We start from the raw sequence: 18193 nt of genomic DNA on the forward strand, positions 1-18193 counted from the left end.
GTCTGACCTCCCTTGTGCCCATAGGATTTGAATCAAGTTCTGTTGGTCTTGCAGAAGCAGCCCTTTGAACCTATTCGCCATATTCCATTCTTTTATGTAGCAAATTGGCCTTTCTGGTTGCTATCTCCTCGGCTAGGAGAGTTTCTGAATTAGCAGCTATTTCTTGTAAAGAGCCTTATTTAGTTTGTCACAATGACAAACTTGTATTGCATCCCCACCCGACCTTCCTTTCTAAGGTGGTGTCGAAGTTTCATTTAAGTCAAGATGTTGTTTTACCTTCCTTTTTATTCTGAACCGAAATCAGGGAGGGAAAAATGAATGCACTCTCTGGATGTAGTGAGAACAATAAAGGTTTATCTGCAAGCAACTGCTCAGATCCAGAAAACAGATTCTTGTTTATTCTGCCAGAGGGTCCCAAAAAGGGCCAGGCAGCATCGAAATCAACCATTTCTAGGTGGATTTAACAAGTGATAGTTCAAGCTTATGGCTTAAAGAGTAATACTCCTACTTTTCCTGTTAGAGCGCACTCGACCAGGGCAATAAGTACTTCATGGGCAGTGCATCATCAGGCTTCCTGGGATGTCGGCTAGCAAATCCTCCGTCTGAGAAGGTGTCTCCACTGTGACCCACAATAAATGCTTAAGGGTACCCGATCAGGCTGTCAAGGTCCTGTGAGTTGGATGCTGCTGGCCAGTGAGGATGCAAGCTGAGGAAAGGTTCATCCAGACCCAAAGCATGCTGCAAAAGTGGAAAGAGGTAGCTCAGCCACTGCACACCTCACCCGACCCGAGTGGTAAGCAGGTAAAAGCAGCCTCAGCCTCCCAGGGGTGGGGCGAAACATGTTGGAGACATAGTCTGGATGAATTGAACTGAGGCTGCTTTATCCTGCTTACCACTCAGGTAGGGTGAGGTGCGCAATGGCCGGGCTACCTCTATTTTTGCAGGAAGGTGACTCCACTGCTGAGTACTGCAGCTTTCTTCAAAGTAAGATGGTATGTAACCAATCTAGATTGTAATGCCTATATTTATTTATTATTTATACTTACAAGCTACTGTACAGAAGTCCTTCTCCTGGCCAAGCAGCCGCCGCTGTGCATTCATCTGACTGTCAGTTCTAGAATCCACTACCCGCCTTGCAGATTTCACAGGTGAAGAGTTTTAATGGTCCCATAGTACAGGGAGCCAGTCAAAGGAAAACTCATACAAGCACAGGGAGAACATGTAAACTCCACACAGATATTGTCCTGGCCCAGAATCAAGCTGAGGACCCTATTGCTGCAAAAGTAGAGTGTCTAACCACTGCACCAGAAATAAACTATTCAGTGGAGGGTACCACCAAGTGATCATTATCAGTGCTAGAAACATACTTTCTTTTCTTTTTTTTTTTTAGAGGGATTCTTCTAAATATTGAATATTTTATCAAAGTTTTAATTTATTTATTTTACACTTACACACTTATGAGCTTCTGAAAATGCTGTTTATTGACCATGTGAAGCGCTAATACCGTTAGGTCACTGACCTGGAACTAGTGTGTGGTTAATTAGTGTCAAAAAAATTGTAGATGTTCCCTGTGTCTATGATTGTTCCAGGTTAGTGGCTCAGAATGTACTTAAGCCAAATCATCAGCTTGTGAGCCTATGAATTAACCTTAAAGTGACTGGCACCCAGTTGATGCACATTCCCCCATTTATTTCCACTCGGCCGTGGAGTAAATGCTTGCCCAATGTGCCACTGAAGGGTCTCTTACATGTCTCCAGAGGTTTAGGAGGGTGCTACAGATGTATAAAGTAATGTAAAAAAAATTGCAATAAATGTGCAAAAATATTTTTTAATCTGATCTACAATAAACTCAAATGTAATTGGGTTGTTTTATAAAACTACACTCTGCACTTTGTTTCTGAATATCCTGATGAAGAGGGATTTATCTATAACCTACAATCATAGAAGAGGGAAGACGGAGAAAAATACCAAGTGATCCATCAAGTCTGCCCCATTTTTCTATATTATTAAAGTTTAATTGCAAGACAATATGGAGTAGCAATAAAGATGGTCCGAGACTGGAAAGCAAATGAAGATGCATTAAAGAGTATGCCAAAGGGGTAAGGTGTGCATTAAGTAGAGGCACATTGGCCATAACTTGATAATCATGTAGCAGACATGGTGCATGAGCAACGTGAAAATGGTTATGTAGTGACCCGAAACAACATACGTATGTTTGCACTTTAGTGGGCCAAATCTAACCCAGATTCCAGGAAAGGATTTAAGGCCACTGTATCCTGGTGTACTAGGTTCTTGGAAAGGCATATTCTGGTACTGAGACAAAAGACCAAAATTGCACAAAAATGAACTGCAGATCTTGACGGCAAAGTAAGTAATTTCCATTTTCCGCTTCGGTTTGTAATAAATGCGTTAAGTCAGATCGGAAATATGGATGAAACTCCTATGAATTTCGATGGTTGGAAATAATACTGTCAATTCAAAAGGTGCAAAAACGGTGTTAATTAAAACAGGACATGAGAAGTCCAGTTTTACAATGGTACTAGCCTGTCCAGCTGATGGTGCCAAACAAAGACCAATGATTATTTTTAAAAGAAAAACAATGCCGAAAATTAAGTTCCCAGGTTGACTTTGTCGCTAACGTAGCCTACTGGTGTGGTACTGGTACTGGATATGTTCAGGGCGTTTTTAACTGCCAGCACAATGAAAAGACTGGCAAGATTAAACACAGATGCAGCAGTTATTCCTGCAGGACTGACATTGTTGGTACAGCCACTGGCTGTGTGCTTTAAACAAACCATTTAAAGATCACATTCGAGAACAGTGGAATGAGTGGATGGTTAGTGACAAAAAGTAATTCAAAAAAGGAGGAAACATGCATGATCCACAGTTGGATGTTTTGTGGAAATTTGTCATAAAAGTCTGGAATGATATTGATGCAGAAACAGTAATTAAGTCTTTCAAGAAGTGTGGCATATTAAATTCATTGGATGGAATGGAGGCAGAATGAAGGGGAAGCCGCAGCTGAAGCCACACCATCTGATTGAGAATTGGATCCATATGATGACTGTCTTACAAATGTATCGCAAGGTGTCATTGATGAACTTATGATGTCAGAGGATGAGGATTTTGAAGGTTTTTAAGTACCAGTTAAGTCATAACCATTTTAATTAAAATTATTTAAATCAAATCTGATGTTTTTAAATGGTGTTGCCTAAGAAGGGGGGTAGTCTTATACAGCGAGTATAGCCCAAAACCTATGTTTTAACTGGAAAATTAGGGGGTCGTTATATACGCCCAGTCTCCTTATAGGCTGGCAAATACGGTATATGGATGTTTCGATTTTTAAAGTGCTCCACTTTTATTGTTCAATAACTCTATGTAACTGTGTTGTTCCAATTTCCGTCTATTTTTATCTCATGCTAATTTGCTTCTAAAATTGTTTCATTCACAAACAGAAATATCATCCAGATGTGAAATCATTGTTTCTTGGCAGGAATGGGCATTTAACTGCCAAAAGCCTACTTTTCTCATAAATCATTATATTGTGTCACAAAATTATATTTTATCACCATCTCAGAAGTCTCCTTTTCTTACTGTCCTGAAAAGACACATTATTGAAGCATCCATGTCTCACCAGCCTAATGCCGCGTACACACGGTCGTTTTATGTGATGAAAAAAAATTACGTTTTTAAAAACGTCACTTTAATTGACCGTGTGTGGGGGAAAACGTCGTTTTATGTCTTCTAAAAAACGACCAAAAAAAATTGAAGCATGCTTCAATTTTATGTGTCGTTTTTCAAAACGTCAACTTTTACTTCACAGAAATTGACCGTGTGTAGCAAAAACGTCGTTTAAAACGACGTTTTTTCATCCGCGCATGCCCAGAAGCTACTTATGAAGCGAGCTTCAATGGAAAAACGTGGTGAACTTAACTTCGCTTTGCTAGAACATTGTGAGAAAAACGATGGTGTGTAGGCAACTTTGTCTTTGAAAATTGAAGTTTCAAAAACGTAGTTTTTTACGTCACAGAAAATGTCGTTTTTTTTCATCACATAAAGTGATGGTGTGTATGCGGCATAAAGCTACTGGCGGTTTATTGAATGATAGCCTGCGCAATGTTTGTGAATTTTACAACACTCATGGAATTGTTGGTTTTCCATCAGACTTCTGGGGATGAGAATGAAGCAGTGCTCTATGGCCGGGACACCAGGAAAGGGGAGTATCTACTGTCTTCCTTTGCAGATGAGCATAAAAATGCCTTTACAGGTGACATTGGGGTTTAACCACTTCAGCTCCGAAAGGGTTTACCGCCCTTCATGACCAGGCCATTTTTTGTGATACGGCACTGCATTTTTTCACCTGACAGTTACGCGGGCTTGGAACGCTGTACCAAATAGAATGCATTTCCTTTTTTTCTCCCCACGAATAGAGCTTTCTTTTGGTGGTTTTTGATTATCTCTGGGGTTTTTATGCAAAAAAAGTAAATGACACATGGTTGTGAAAATAATGTACAGTACAGGGAGTGCAGAATTATTAGGCAAGTTGTATTTTTGAGGATTAATTTTATTATTGAACAACAACCATGTTCTCAATGAACCCAAAAAACTCATTAATATCAAAGCTGAATATTTTTGGAAGTAGTTTTTAGTTTGTTTTTAGTTTTAGCTATTTTAGGGGGATATCTGTGTGTGCAGGTGACTATTACTGTGCATAATTATTTGGCAACTTAACAAAAAAAAAAATATACCCATTTCAATTATTTATTTTTACCAGTGAAACCAATATAACATCTCAACATTCACAAATATACATTTCTGACATTCAAAAACAAAAACAAATCAGTGACCAATATAGCCACCTTTCTTTGCAAGGACACTCAAAAGCCTGCCATCCATGGATTATGTCAGTGTTTTGATCTGTTCACCATCAACATTGCGTGCAGCAGCAACCACAGCCTCCCAGACACTGTTCAGAGAGGTGTACTGTTTTCCCTCCTTGTAAATCTCACATTTGATGATGGACCACAGGTTCCCAATGGTGTTCAGATCAGGTGAACAAGGAGGCCATGTCATTAGTTTTTCTTCTTTTATACCCTTTCTTGCTAGCCACGCTGTGGAGTACTTGGACGCGTGTGATGGAGCATTGTCCTGCATGAAAATCATGTTTTTCTTGAAGGATGCAGACTTCTTCCTGTACCACTGCTTGAAGAAGGTGTCTTCCAGAAACTGGCAGTAGGACTGGGAGTTGAGTTTGACTCCATCCTCAACCCGAAAAGGCCCCACAAGCTCATCTTTGATGATACCAGCCCAAACCAGTACTCCACCTCCACCTTGCTGGCGTCTGAGTCGGACTGGAGCTCTCTGCCCTTTACCAATCCAGCCACGGGCCCATCCATCTGACCCATCAAGACTCGCTCTCATTTCAGCAGTCCATAAAACCTTAGAAAAATCAGTCTTGAGATATTTCTTGGCCCAGTCTTGATGTTTCAGCTTGTGTGTCTTGTTCAGTGGTGGTCGTCTTTCAGCCTTTCTTACCTTGGCCATGTCTCTGAGTATTGCACACCTTGTGCTTTTGGGCACTCCAGTGATGTTGCAGCTCCGAAATATGGCCAAACTGGTGGCAAGTGGCATCTTGGCAGCTGCACGCTTGACTTTTCTCAGTTCATGGGCAGTTATTTTGCGCCTTGGTTTTTCCACACGCTTCTTGCGACCCTGTTGACTATTTTGAATGAAACGCTTGATTGTTCGATGATCACGCTTCAGAAGCTTTGCAATTTTAAGAGTGCTGCATCCCTCTGCAAGATATCTCACTATTTTTGACTTTTCTGAGCCTGTCAAGTCCTTCTTTTGACCCATTTTGCCAAAGGAAAGGAAGTTGCCTAATAATTATGCACACCTGATATAGGGTGTTGATGTCATTAGACCACACTCCTTCTCATTACAGAGATGCACATCACCTAATATGCTTAATTGGTAGTAGGCTTTCGAGCCTATACAGCTTGGAGTAAGACAACATGCATAAAGAGGATGATGTGGTCAAAATACTCATTTGCCTAATAATTCTGCACTCCCTGTATGTGTTCTGCTTTTGTGAATGTGAGCCTTTTATGCCTTTAAATAATAATCACAGTTAATAAATGATGATGAATATATCAAATGGCTTTCTTAAAAAAAAAAAAAAAAAAAACGTAAGATGTGCTTGTAGTTTTAAGACCTACTTTGATGTTATTCAGGTAGTAAATCATTATATTAATCAAAACAATTTTATTGCTGTACTTCTACAGTGTCATTATTTTCCACAGAAATGTTGTGAAAAATAATCTGTATTGTCACAATTTACAAGACCAGTGACTCCCCTAGGGGTCTTGGCTGCATATGGAGCTTTTACATCACTATCAAGCCTGAAGATGAACCCACCAAAGCAAATTGGCATTGTAGATATATATTTGTTTTCCTCCTTCTGTTGCTTCAAACTGAATACATTTTTGGGCTGAAGTTGTTCTTTTTTTAACAGTGTTGTTAGGGACTAATTTATACAAAAATAATTTAAGTGTAATAGATCACTGTAATTTATAAACACATGCACCAGGAAGATACATCTGTATTAAATGTTTGGTGAATCTCTCATGTAGGCCCCATGCACACTGGATGTTTTTAATGCTGCTCTTAGGGGCATCTTGCAATTTTTTTTCTGTCTTTTAAACACACACATGGGCATTTAGAGGAGTTTTGAGGCAGAAAAAAATCCCACTGCCAGCTCATCCAGGAGCAAAGCCATTTTGGCAGAAAAAATTGCTTAACACCTGTAAATGTGTGTAAGTGCATTAATTAATGGCCAGAACAAATTATCATTATGGCCAATGAAATGAATTAACACCCAAGCACTTGACAAACCTAAACTCGTCTTCTAGATGCCAGGAGGAAAGGCATCTAGAAGAGATGGCCAAAGCATCCAGTGTACACGGGGCCTTTCTGCTTTATAAATATACCCCTATTTGTATATACAATTAGTAATTATATCCTCCCCACTATCATTTAAACAACATTTCTGTGAACACCCATTTTGTAAAAGTGTCTCATTCTATTTGCGGATTTGTTTCCTATTACCCGAACTCCTAAACTTGCCCCCTAACCCATAAACTTTGGAGCAGTTTGTTTTGGTGCCAGCAATTCGGTTTGGTAGTGTTTGGCTTGTGTCTGTGGTGGTATGGTAATTTGGGGATTTTTAGGCTTTATATTAGTCAGTCAGGATTTAAGGGGTTGGGTATTAGGTTTAAATTAAAGTTACTGCCATTCAGGGCAAAGTGACAGAGTCCGCTGATAACCTGCCACCAGAAATGTATACTTCCCAATCTGTATTCTTGCAATTCCTGCTCTGTTCAAGCCCTTACAGTTCTGGGAATCTGGAGTGATCATACTAATTACCCCTCAGGATCCAAGTCCAGTACACACTTTGTACTGGAGTCTAAATAAATTTAAATCTGGACTTCATGTATTCTGCTTTTTCTTACCCACTTAGTCCCTATTTGTGTTAAAAGCTGCCACCCTCCTGAGAGAGCTGTTTTACCTTAATCCTTCCCTTTACGCTGCTTAAAGCGGACCCTCACCCAAAAGGGGAAGCTCAGCTTGTTCGCCCCCCCCCCCCCCCCCTACACTGCCACATTTGGTACTTTTTTGGTGGGAGGGGGAGCGGGTATCTTGTCTTGACAGGTACCCGCTCCCACTTCCTGGTAAGATTGCCGCATGGGGATCTACATCATGTCTGGCTCACCTCCCCAAAGCACCCACCCCCATGTTAAGGGCATGCGGCCTGTTACAGTTCAGGAAGGGGCGCTCGCTCGTCCCCACCCCCTTTCCTGACCGGCCAGGCTGGGTGCCTGGCTATGGGTCTGGTATTGATTTTGGGGGGACCCCCATGCCGTTTTTTTCCGGCATAGGGGATTCCCTTTAAAATCCATACCAGACCAAAGGGCCTGGTATGCTCTTGCAGGGGAAACCTATGGCGGTATTTATTTAAAATGTGGCATGGAGTTCCCCCTCAAGATCATCGGAGCACAAGGCGCATGCCAACCTCCTTGATGGTTGATGTGTGCCATTGCATTCTAAGGAGACCCTGGGGGCAGGCAGACCAGTGTTATAGGGCCAACTAAATTGCAGACATTCTAGGATGTTAATCAGCAACTTCCGCTCCTCTGACAAGACCTTACACACCTTACACACCTTTGGAAGGAGGTAATTTCACATATTCGTAGAATAAAACATTTGATCATGACAATCATGAAGTTTATTTTTTATTTTTTTTTATGGTTGAACTGGATGGACTTTTTTTTTTTAACCTGACTAACTATGTAACAAAATCCTGGTTCAACAAAGACAAATTAATGAGCAAGATATATCAGTGGCTTTTACAAATCTTGGCAGATGTTCCTTGTTTTGATGGTAAAAGGTGAGCTATAGACTTCATATCTTTGCTCATTTTTTAATAAACGAAATTACGCTATGGATGTTTCCATTGTTATTTCATATCCGGCCGAGACCTTTAAGGAGGAAGTCGCCTAATATCTCCATTTCAGCCTATGTGAGCAGGCATTATCCTGCATAAGCTCTCATTGACTCTCTTTTTGAGTAAAGGAGTCAATGTGCTCTGGTAAGCAGATTACTTATCAAGTCACTTTGGGTGTTTATTCAAGTTTGGTGAAGGATCACTCCTCTATCATTATATCACAGCAAGCACGGAATGGACGTTTGGTGTTTTATGGACTTTGATTTATTATCATAATATTTTTTTGTGCTTAAGATTGGGACTGAATATTATTTGCACTAATTGATATTTCACAATATTTTTTAATCATATGTTGTTTGATAATGTTTTGTGCACATTTTGTTTATTTGATAAGGATTAGTGACTTCAGGAGTGCAGTCCTATGATTTCCATTGTTGTTTTTTATTAATTATTATTTCCCCCCTAATTACATATTTACATATCTGACAAAATGCCTGTTATTAGTTATCTGCTAGGAAATGGTCAGAAGAATGGTTTCTGTTATTTCGAAGTTCCTTTGACATGTCCAGACCTTTTAACAAACTGTTTACCCATGTTAAATGCGTAAAGAGATGCACGTTTGAGATTCTAGCTAGTTCTGAAAAAGGGGGTGGGGGGGATAGGTTGTCACAGCTGCTCAGCTGCTATATGTCTCCTATCGTTGCATGTCATAAACAACTTTGAACCTTTCAGAACTTGTTAAATGTCATTAACAACTTAGAACTTCTGAACGACATGATTGCCTGGACCTCTCACGCAGCCATTTGGGGAGCCCAGTCCACAAAAATCCTTAAGACAGAAAACTAAAGCAGCCACCATATCACAAGGATTTGTAATATAATAATTGTTGCTGTTTTGGGGGGGGGGGGGTTGCTACCAGTGCTATGCAGTGTTTCCTGGATGCTAATATAGAAGGGTATAGGTACCTGGTACTGACACAAGTGTGTAACCTTCCCTGAGAGGTAATGGACAGGAGACTGAAGACACTGGCAAACAGGAACACCATGGCAGGGAGTGGCAACCACAAGGTCAGCAAGCAGGTGGAAGACAGATGCATCAGATGTGGAGCTCAGGCAGATGTGTAGACTAGACATCAGGACTGGTGTGAAGTCAGGCAGGTCAGGTCAGCAACTGGTAGGCAGATCGGTATAATCATGTCAACAAAAGTGAGGTTGAGGCCCAGGCTGGAGTTGATAATGCATGAGCAGGTCAGGAAAAAAAGGGCAGGCAGAGGTGTAGCACAGGTTGAGGTCAGTACAGCTGGTTAGCAGGGGAAGATCATGGCAAGTCAGGCCTGTATCAGGTAGTCGGGCCTAAAGTCACAGATCACAGGTAATGCTATAAACAAGACAGCACTGGCTATGTGCAGCTTACCAGTTTAAATAACCTGTTTGGCACAAACATTAGCAACAGACATGCACTCACGACTTTGCGTGCACGAACACAGGCATACCTGTGTGCGTATGTGCTCCCAATAGCAACTCCTGATGTGTGGCTATGAGCCACCCAGTCTGCGCCTGGGCTTAGATTGATTCGCCAATCCTTTCCAGCGATCAGAAACAGCGGTAGGACCCACAGAGCCATGTGAAATGCCAGGGCTGTGCTTTACTTTGACGAGCATGCATCGTCTATCAACTTGTAAGTGTTTTTAGTCTTATCCTATTAAAGTCATCATTTTAATACTACACTCAGGTCAGCGCCTCCCCCTCCCTGTTTTTTCCTTGCATGTCTTGCAGAGTTTTAGACACACTCTGATGGATGGCTGCCTTCCTTTTTAACCCTTAATACCCCCTTCTTTTCCAACCACCCAACCTATGGATACATCACCATCCAGCTATTACAGACTATACTCCTAAGAATTTACTTAATTTGCAGCACCGGATAAACACTGACTATACTGCTAATTTACTTGCTTTGGGGTGTCCATTGTTTAAAAAATAAAATGTCCTAGACAAAACGTTTTTTAAAATGTGTGTATTCATTTCAAAGGCCTGAAGTCCTGCCTCTTTTGACTTACTTGAAGTCTAGGATTGTGCTTCTTTTACATGTTAACTCCATATGTTTTGAAAGAGGATCTGCCAATGCCTGGAGTGTGAAAGATTCTTTAATTCCTTCAAGCATTTCTCTTTGTTAGTTGTCAGAAGACATGTGGTTGTTAATACAGGTGTTACTATGCCTGTTGTCTTTAATTTTACTATTCATGGCCTTTTGTTAAATATACCAATGCACAACAACCCATTGTTTGGGCCTGTGTAAGGATGAGTCTAACCGTACCTATGCCAAATGGGAACTATAAATTTTTTTTTAGTTATGCTTTAAATTTATCTCTGAATATAAATTCAAGAAGTCAATAGTTTTCATAAACATATTGACAATGCAAACTTTAACTGCATTAGCCATTCACTTTGCTTAAAGTTGCTCTTTAACCACTTCAGCCTTTGAAGGTTTCACTGGGCAATTTTTTTTGTGATACGGCACTGCGTTGCTTTAACTAACAATTGCGCGGTTGTGTGACGCTGTACCCAAACAAAATCGATGTTCTTCTTTTCCCTCAAATAGCTTTCTTTTAGTGGCATTTTATCACCTATTTAAAAAAAAAAAAAAACAATATTACGTTATGCTATAAATTAGGGTTGTCCCGATACCACTTTTTTAGGACCGAGTACAAGTACCGATACTTTTTTTCATGTAGTCGCCGATACCGAATACCGATACTTTTTTTAAATGTCATGTGACAGTTTTCAAACCACAATACAGACTAAGGATATTTTCTTTAGAATTATGAAGAACTCTAACTCAAGACATTATAAAAGAATAAAAATGAGTAAAAATGAATAAAAATGTTTTATTTGCTTGTCACGCAGTAGTAAAAAACTCAAAGAATTTTCATAGAACATGTTGATAAATACAAAAAAAGTATTCTATTTAGGTATCGGGAGCATTTGCGCGAGTACGAGTACTCCCGCAAATACTCGGTATCGGTCCCGATACCGATACTAGTATCGGTATCTGGACAACCCTACTATAAATCACATCCAATATAAAAAAAAAATATCTTATTTCTCTTCCGTTCATGGACGGACAAAGCAGCCTTTGACCTTAGGGGTTATGCACCTTCCTTCCAGGAGAGTTAGTCAGAAAAAAGCACTTTAAGTGTTAACAACACTTTCCTCAGTACAGCTCCTCCCAGGGGGCGTGGTCCCCCTGGTATAACCCACACTCTGCCTCAGCAGCTCCAGTTTTTTTTCTGCCTAATGTCAGGGGAGGACATAGCCTTTTGGAGTCCCTGTACTCTGGATTTTTTTGCGATTTTTTCGCTTTTATTTGTTTTGTTCCTGCATTTTTGAATCCTGAGATTCTTCTATCAACTGCCGACTGGGTGACAGGCTGGGTCTTTACTCTTGTAGTCCCCCCATGTTCGGCCATCGAGCGTGTGCCGGCCCTCAGTTCAGCTCTGGGTTGTCCACGACAGGCCCCATTGCTCCAGGGGTGGCCAGGGAACTACATGTTCCAGGGCACACACATGACCGGTCTCTGGCCTTATCACAGTGTGTCTGGCCGATAGCCATGCCATTTAGCGGACGTTGGTTCTGTCCGGGATGCCTCCAGCCGGTGGTCGCAAGACGGGTAAGTAGAGGCCCCTTGCCCTGGCAAGGTGGTATGGCTGGTGCTTCCCTGGGGAGGTCGACTGAGGGTCCACCCTGCTTTCCTCTCTCCCTTTCCTCTCCCTCCTTCCCCATACTGGGTGGCGGCTGTGGGGGGGGCCTCCAGGGGTTTTATCGCCACCGGGGACCGTATGTTGCGGGGTGCTGTGATTTTTTTTACGTTTGGGGGTGCTGCTGTGTGTGCTGGCCGTGTGTTGTGTCACTGGATTTTTAAACTGCGTTTAGCCACCATTTTGCCGAGGACGCGGTTTACATGGTCGGTGGCCATTTTCTTGTAGCCCGCATGGTGCTTTTTACCTCAGACGGTGGCCATCTTGGAAAAGTCTTGGCCTCTAGTGCCTGAAATAGCGCTGCTAAAGCCCGCAAATCATCCCTGAGGGACAGACGCAGCGCAGCCAGCACTTCTCAGCATTCCTCCGTGTTTTCGGCTCACACTGCAACCGGGTGGGGTGGTGAGTTCCCTGGGGACCCCTGCCTTCTGTTTTTGCAGCCGGGAGGTGACCGGTGGGTTGTTCTGCTTTGCAGTACTAGGGTGGCACAGCGGTGGGGCATCATGGAGCATGAACCAGGAGCTTCTGCCCCAGCAATGCCTGAGTTAACCCTTAGTGCCCCTGCCGCATCTGTTGAGGCAATGACGGCTGTCCTTGCGGCGTTTCTCGCCAGGATTGAAGCGACAAGTGGCCAGAAGGGGGGTGAAAAGCGCCCCCTTCCTGAGCCTGCTTCTGGGGATGTCTCTGACACAGAATCATACCCTGCTATTGCTTCTGGCTCTGGTTCTGTCATGACAGATGATGCGGGCTTAACCCACGCGGACAGCGAGGATGACTCTGCTTCAGGGTCGGTGAATGATAAGGAATTTGTTGGAGCTCTTATTTCTGCAGTGTGTGATACTCAGAAACTTGAGGATTTGGCGGAGGCATCGGATGTGCCGGTCCCTTTTGGGTTCCGCAAGCCGCCCCGCACCGCAAAAGTGTTTCCTTGTATTCCATATTTGGACAAATTGTTAGGAATGGGATACGCCGCAGAAAGTTTTTGCTGTTCCAAAATACTTTGCGACCCGTTATTCCTTTGAGGAGGACTTTTTAAAAGTGGGTCTCTCCTCCGTCAGTGGACCCTCCCGTGTCCAGATTGAGCAAAGCCACCACATTGCCGGTGGAAGGGGCTCCTGCCTTTAAGGACCCCGTAGACAGGAAAGTGGAGGCTGTGGCCCGCTCCATGTTCACAGTAGTGGGTTCGGCAGTAAGACCGGTTTTGGCCGGGACTCTGGTGTCGCAGACACTGACCGAACGGGCAAAGTTTTTGCTACAGGAGCTGGAGGCACAGGATGCTTCCGAGACCTGTAAGGACCTGGCTGAACAGTTGGTTCAGGGTCTGAAGTTTTTCTGTGAGTCGGCCCTGGATACGCTCCCCTTGCTTTCCAGGGCCTCCGCCTACGCGGTGGTACTACGCCGCCTTGTGTGGCTGAAGTGCTGGTCTGCGGACCAGTCCTCCAAGAAGGCCTTGGTGGATTTACCCTTTAAGGGTCAACAGCTTTTTGGGGCGTCCCTGGATGACATCATAAAGGATGCCACAGGTGGTAAGAGCACACTGCTCCCACAGTCTGGGAAGGGCAAGGAGCCTCGCCGTAAGCAAGGGACCTCTTTTACTACCCCCAAGCGTTTTTTTCGTCCGCCGCTGCAGGGCAGAAACGCACCTGGTACCGCAAGCCTGCAAACAAGCCTGCTTTCGCATGAAGGTCTGCCCCCGCCCGTGTCTCGTGTGGGGGGGCGGCTTCGCGGCTCGGTGGAGGTCTCTTCTCTCCGACCGTTGGGTTTGCAAAGTAGTTTCCTCGGGGTACAAGAGAGTTTCTCTCTTGTCCACCAAACAGATTTTTTCCTTCCAACCTCCAGCTTCCTCCGGATTGCCGGAAGGATCTGTCAGGGGCTGTCCAGGATCTACTGGGCAGGGGAGTGATTGTGCCAGTTCCCTCAATGGAACGGTTTCAGGGGTTTTACTCCAATCTGTTTGTAGTCCCCAAGAAGGAAGGGGTCCGTCCAATCCTGGACCTCAAGGCCCTCAATTGTTTTGTCAAAAATTCAGGATGGAGTCGATTCGCTCGGTAATAGCAGCGCTCCATCAGGGGGACTTTATGGCGTCATGGACGCGTACCTGCATATTCCCATATGCACAAAGCACCAGAGGTTTCTGCGCTTTGCGATCGGGGAGGACCATTTTCAATTTGTGGCCCTCCCGTTCGGCCTGGCATCGGCACCATGGGTTTTCACCAAGGTGCTCGCCCCGATACTAGCCCTGCTGAGGCAGCGAGGGATCGCTATCGTGGGATATCTGGACGACCTTCTCCTGAGATCTTCCTCAAGCTCAGAATTAGAAGAGGACGTGTCTATCGCGTGTCAGACTCTCCAAGAGTTCGGCTGGCTTCTGAATATCCAGAAGTCAGTGTTAGTTCCGTCTCTGCGACTGGAATGCCTGGGGCTAGTCCTGGATTCCGCAGAGGCGAGAGTTTTTCTTCCAACAGAGAAACTTCAGACACTGCAATCAGTGGTGCAGCAGTTGTCGACCCAGAAGTGATCATCTCTTCGATTCTGCATGAGGGTTCTGGGTCTGATGGTGGCCTCTTTCGAGGCAGTTCCATATGCCCAATTCCACACCGGGTGCTACAGAAGGAAATTCTGTCACGTTGGGACAAGCTCCCGTCATCTCTGGATTACCAGATTCAGTTGAGTCATCTGGTCAAGTCTTCCCTGGTGTGGTGGCTGACGTCTCCGGTGCTTTGGACCGGGAAGTCGTTTCTGCCGTGCCATTGGACAGTGGTCATGACAATGTGTTACCATCCTTATGTCCTCGGCCGAAAAACCCGAAAGAGGCCACTTTACATTCCCTGGATGTGGTTCGGGCCCTATGTATTCCGTCATCAAGCCTCTGTGTTACAGGTGTGTAAGGCAGCGACCTGGTCGTCAATCCACACCTTCTCAAAATTTTACAAGGTGGATGTGAGTGCATCTTCGAATGCCTCCTTCGGCCGCAAGATGTTACAGGCGGCAGTTTAAGGTTGGAGCTCGTCCGTTGAGTAACTCTGGTTTTGTTTGGGGTGTAGCTTGGTTTGCTGTGTTGTTTTCCCACCCCTCGAATTTTTTTGACACTGCTTGGGGACGTCCCTAAGGTCAAAGGCTGCTGTGTCCGTCCATGAACGGAAGAGAAAATAGGATTTTTGTATTCACCGTAAAATCCATTTCTCTGAGTTCATGGACAGACACAGAACCCATCCCTCCTTTGTTTGTACTGCTTGTTACGAACTGGAGCTGCTGAGGCAGAGTGTGGGTTATACTCGGGGGACCACGCCCCCTTGGAGTAGCTGTACTAGGGAAAGTGTTGTTAACACTTAAAGTGCTTTTTTTCTGCCTAACTCTCCTGGAAGGAAGGTGCATAACCCCTAAGGTCAAAGGCTGCTGTGTCCGTCCATGAACTCAGAGAAATTGATTTTACGGTGAGTACAAAAATCCTATTTTCTTCATCAATTTAGGCCAATATGTATTCTTCTTCTACGTATAATTGGTAAAAAATCCCAATAAGCGTATATTGATTTGTTTGCGCAAAAGTTATCGCGTCCTCAAACTATGGGATAGATTTATGGCATTTTTTTTCTTACACTAGTAATGGTGATGATCCGCTATTTTTATTGGGACTGTGACATTGCGGCGGACAAATTGGACACTAAGTGACACTTTTTTGGGGACCAGTGACTCTAATACAGTGATCAGTGCTAAAAAAAAAAAAAAAAACACACTGTCGTATAAATTACACTGGCAGGGTTGGGGTTAACTTTAGGGGCGATCAAAGGGTTGTGTGTGCTCCTAGGGAGTGATTTCTAACTGTGTGGAGGATGGTTTTAACTGGAGGAATAGAGACATCTGTATTCTTGATTAGCAGGAACACAAGAGCTTTCACTTCCTCTCTGACAGAACGGCGGTCTGCCTTGTTTATCTACCGCCGTTCTGCCTATGTGAACAATCGGTGTGTCCTGGCGGCCGCCGGACTCACTGATTGGCTCCCGCTGTGTCAAATCATGGCGGGAGCGGGTCGCCAACGGCACGCCCCAGACACAAAGGGGGCAACATCGTACACGTATGTTTTTTGTGCAGCCAGTCCGCCCTGCTGCACTAAATATGTGGTGGGTGATACGGAAGCAGTTAAAGGGTAATTCCACTTTAATGGGGAAACAAATGGCAAATAGAAAAAAATCTAGTGTATACAATTGCAAGACAAATTATGTAATAATTGAATGTTATAAAAAAAATGACCTTTCCTTTTTAATCTGCAGCTGCTGTTACTTTCTGAAAATGCAATGCAATATGGCGGTGTTCTGTACACAGAATGTGTAGAGAACATTCCCCCCAGAAACATAATTTCCTGCTTGTGTGGTTGGCTCACTGGTTTTCCCAGAAGATGCAAATCAGATTTCAGATGTCATTAAGTGTGGAAACTTTTTAAAGAACCCTCTTTAAAACACTTTATTTTCACAGATTATTATTTTTTTTTAATAAATGATTACTGTAGACCCTAGATATACAACACATAGGTCAACATCCAAACTTCTTATTGAATTATTAGCAGAATGCAGATAACATACAGTACATCTTCTTCATTTTTCAGCTTGGAGACCAACTGAAACTACAAAAAAAAGACCATTATAGGATGCAGCACAACATTTTAATCATGATTAATTATGAAGTTGCTAAACATTGTGTGATCCTATTTCTTTTATTATACATTACTTTCTGAAACATTACAAATATTAATACAAAATAATTGCATGCCCTTAGGTTTTAGTATAGATGTCTGAGAATATATCCGTTAACCTTTTTGAAAAAAATTGTTTTTTTCATCAGAGTGCTCTTGAAGGAAAACTTAGCACATTGTTCAGACACCTGCATGCTACAAGGCAAACGTTGTGCCATATTTTAGCCCCAGGAACACAGCCTCCAGAGTCGGCTCATCATATACTGCCAACTGTTGTGTATTCCAGATTAATAAATCATTTGACAAGATGTAATCAGTCCTTGGAGGAATGTTGCCGAGATTTGCTCACAATGACACTTGTTGTACCATCTGCACCTTGGGTGAGTAGACACTTATCATTTGTTCTATATGATCATTACATAAACCATATTATTGCTGGAATGGATATAAACAACTTTTCATTTATGTATTTGTATTGTTTCTCTGATTCCCTGCAGAAGTTTCCTTTTCATGGACATGCTGCATTTATTGATAATTCCTGTCAGTACGGGCAATATTGGATACATATATTTTGTTTCTCTGATGAGATGTTTCTTCAGCAAACTCTCCCACTTTTTCAAGCAGCTATAGGCATTATTAACATATCATCTTTTTCAGCCAGCAATTCCCTGCACCGTAAAAACAATCATAGTGGCAGTTCAGCAGCTTGATTGTTTTTACAGGCGGTACGAAGGGACGCCCCCCCTCCACCACCCTCCGATGCTTCTAACGGTTCGATTAGCGAGCCAGAGAAGGAATCCGCTGGTGGCAGAAGTTTACCATAGAGCTGACCAAGAACCATATGTCATCCCTATGACTCTCGGATGCCATGCGCGACGTTATGACGTCACGTCCAACCCCAGCAGTTGTATACACTGCCGTGTATTTGGCTGGAAGACCTGAAATCGTTTTGTTTTTTTATCTCCCAGGCTTTCCAGCCTAGAGGAGAGATGTGGGGTCTTGTAGACCCCACATTTCTCCATAAAGAGAACCTATTCTGCACTATTCCTATTTCAAGGGATGTTTACATTCATTGTAATAGGAAGAAAAGCGGTAAAAAAAAAAAAAAAAAAACTATGTAAAGGGAAAGTGTAAAAAAATGTTTAAAAAAATTATTAAAGCGCCCCCGTTTCCGCAAACACGTACGTAGGTCACACCCGCATATGTAAACGACGTTCAAACCACACATTTGAGGTATCGCTATGAACAT

General features: G+C 43.1%; 1 protein-coding gene across 1 annotated transcript in view; it reads left to right on the forward strand.

Annotated features, from left to right (window-relative positions):
• The window catches only part of LOC120931318, a 153060-nt gene that overhangs the window by 91854 nt on the left and 43013 nt on the right, over positions 1 to 18193 (forward strand). Inside the window, exon 9 of the mRNA XM_040342630.1 lies at positions 17094 to 17324. Within this exon, the coding sequence (XP_040198564.1) occupies positions 17094 to 17324 (231 nt within the window). The remainder of the gene's footprint in view (positions 1 to 17093; positions 17325 to 18193) is intronic.

The sequence above is a fragment of the Rana temporaria genome, chromosome 1 (genome assembly GCF_905171775.1).
Source record: "Rana temporaria chromosome 1, aRanTem1.1, whole genome shotgun sequence".
Classification (NCBI taxonomy): domain Eukaryota; kingdom Metazoa; phylum Chordata; class Amphibia; order Anura; family Ranidae; genus Rana; species Rana temporaria.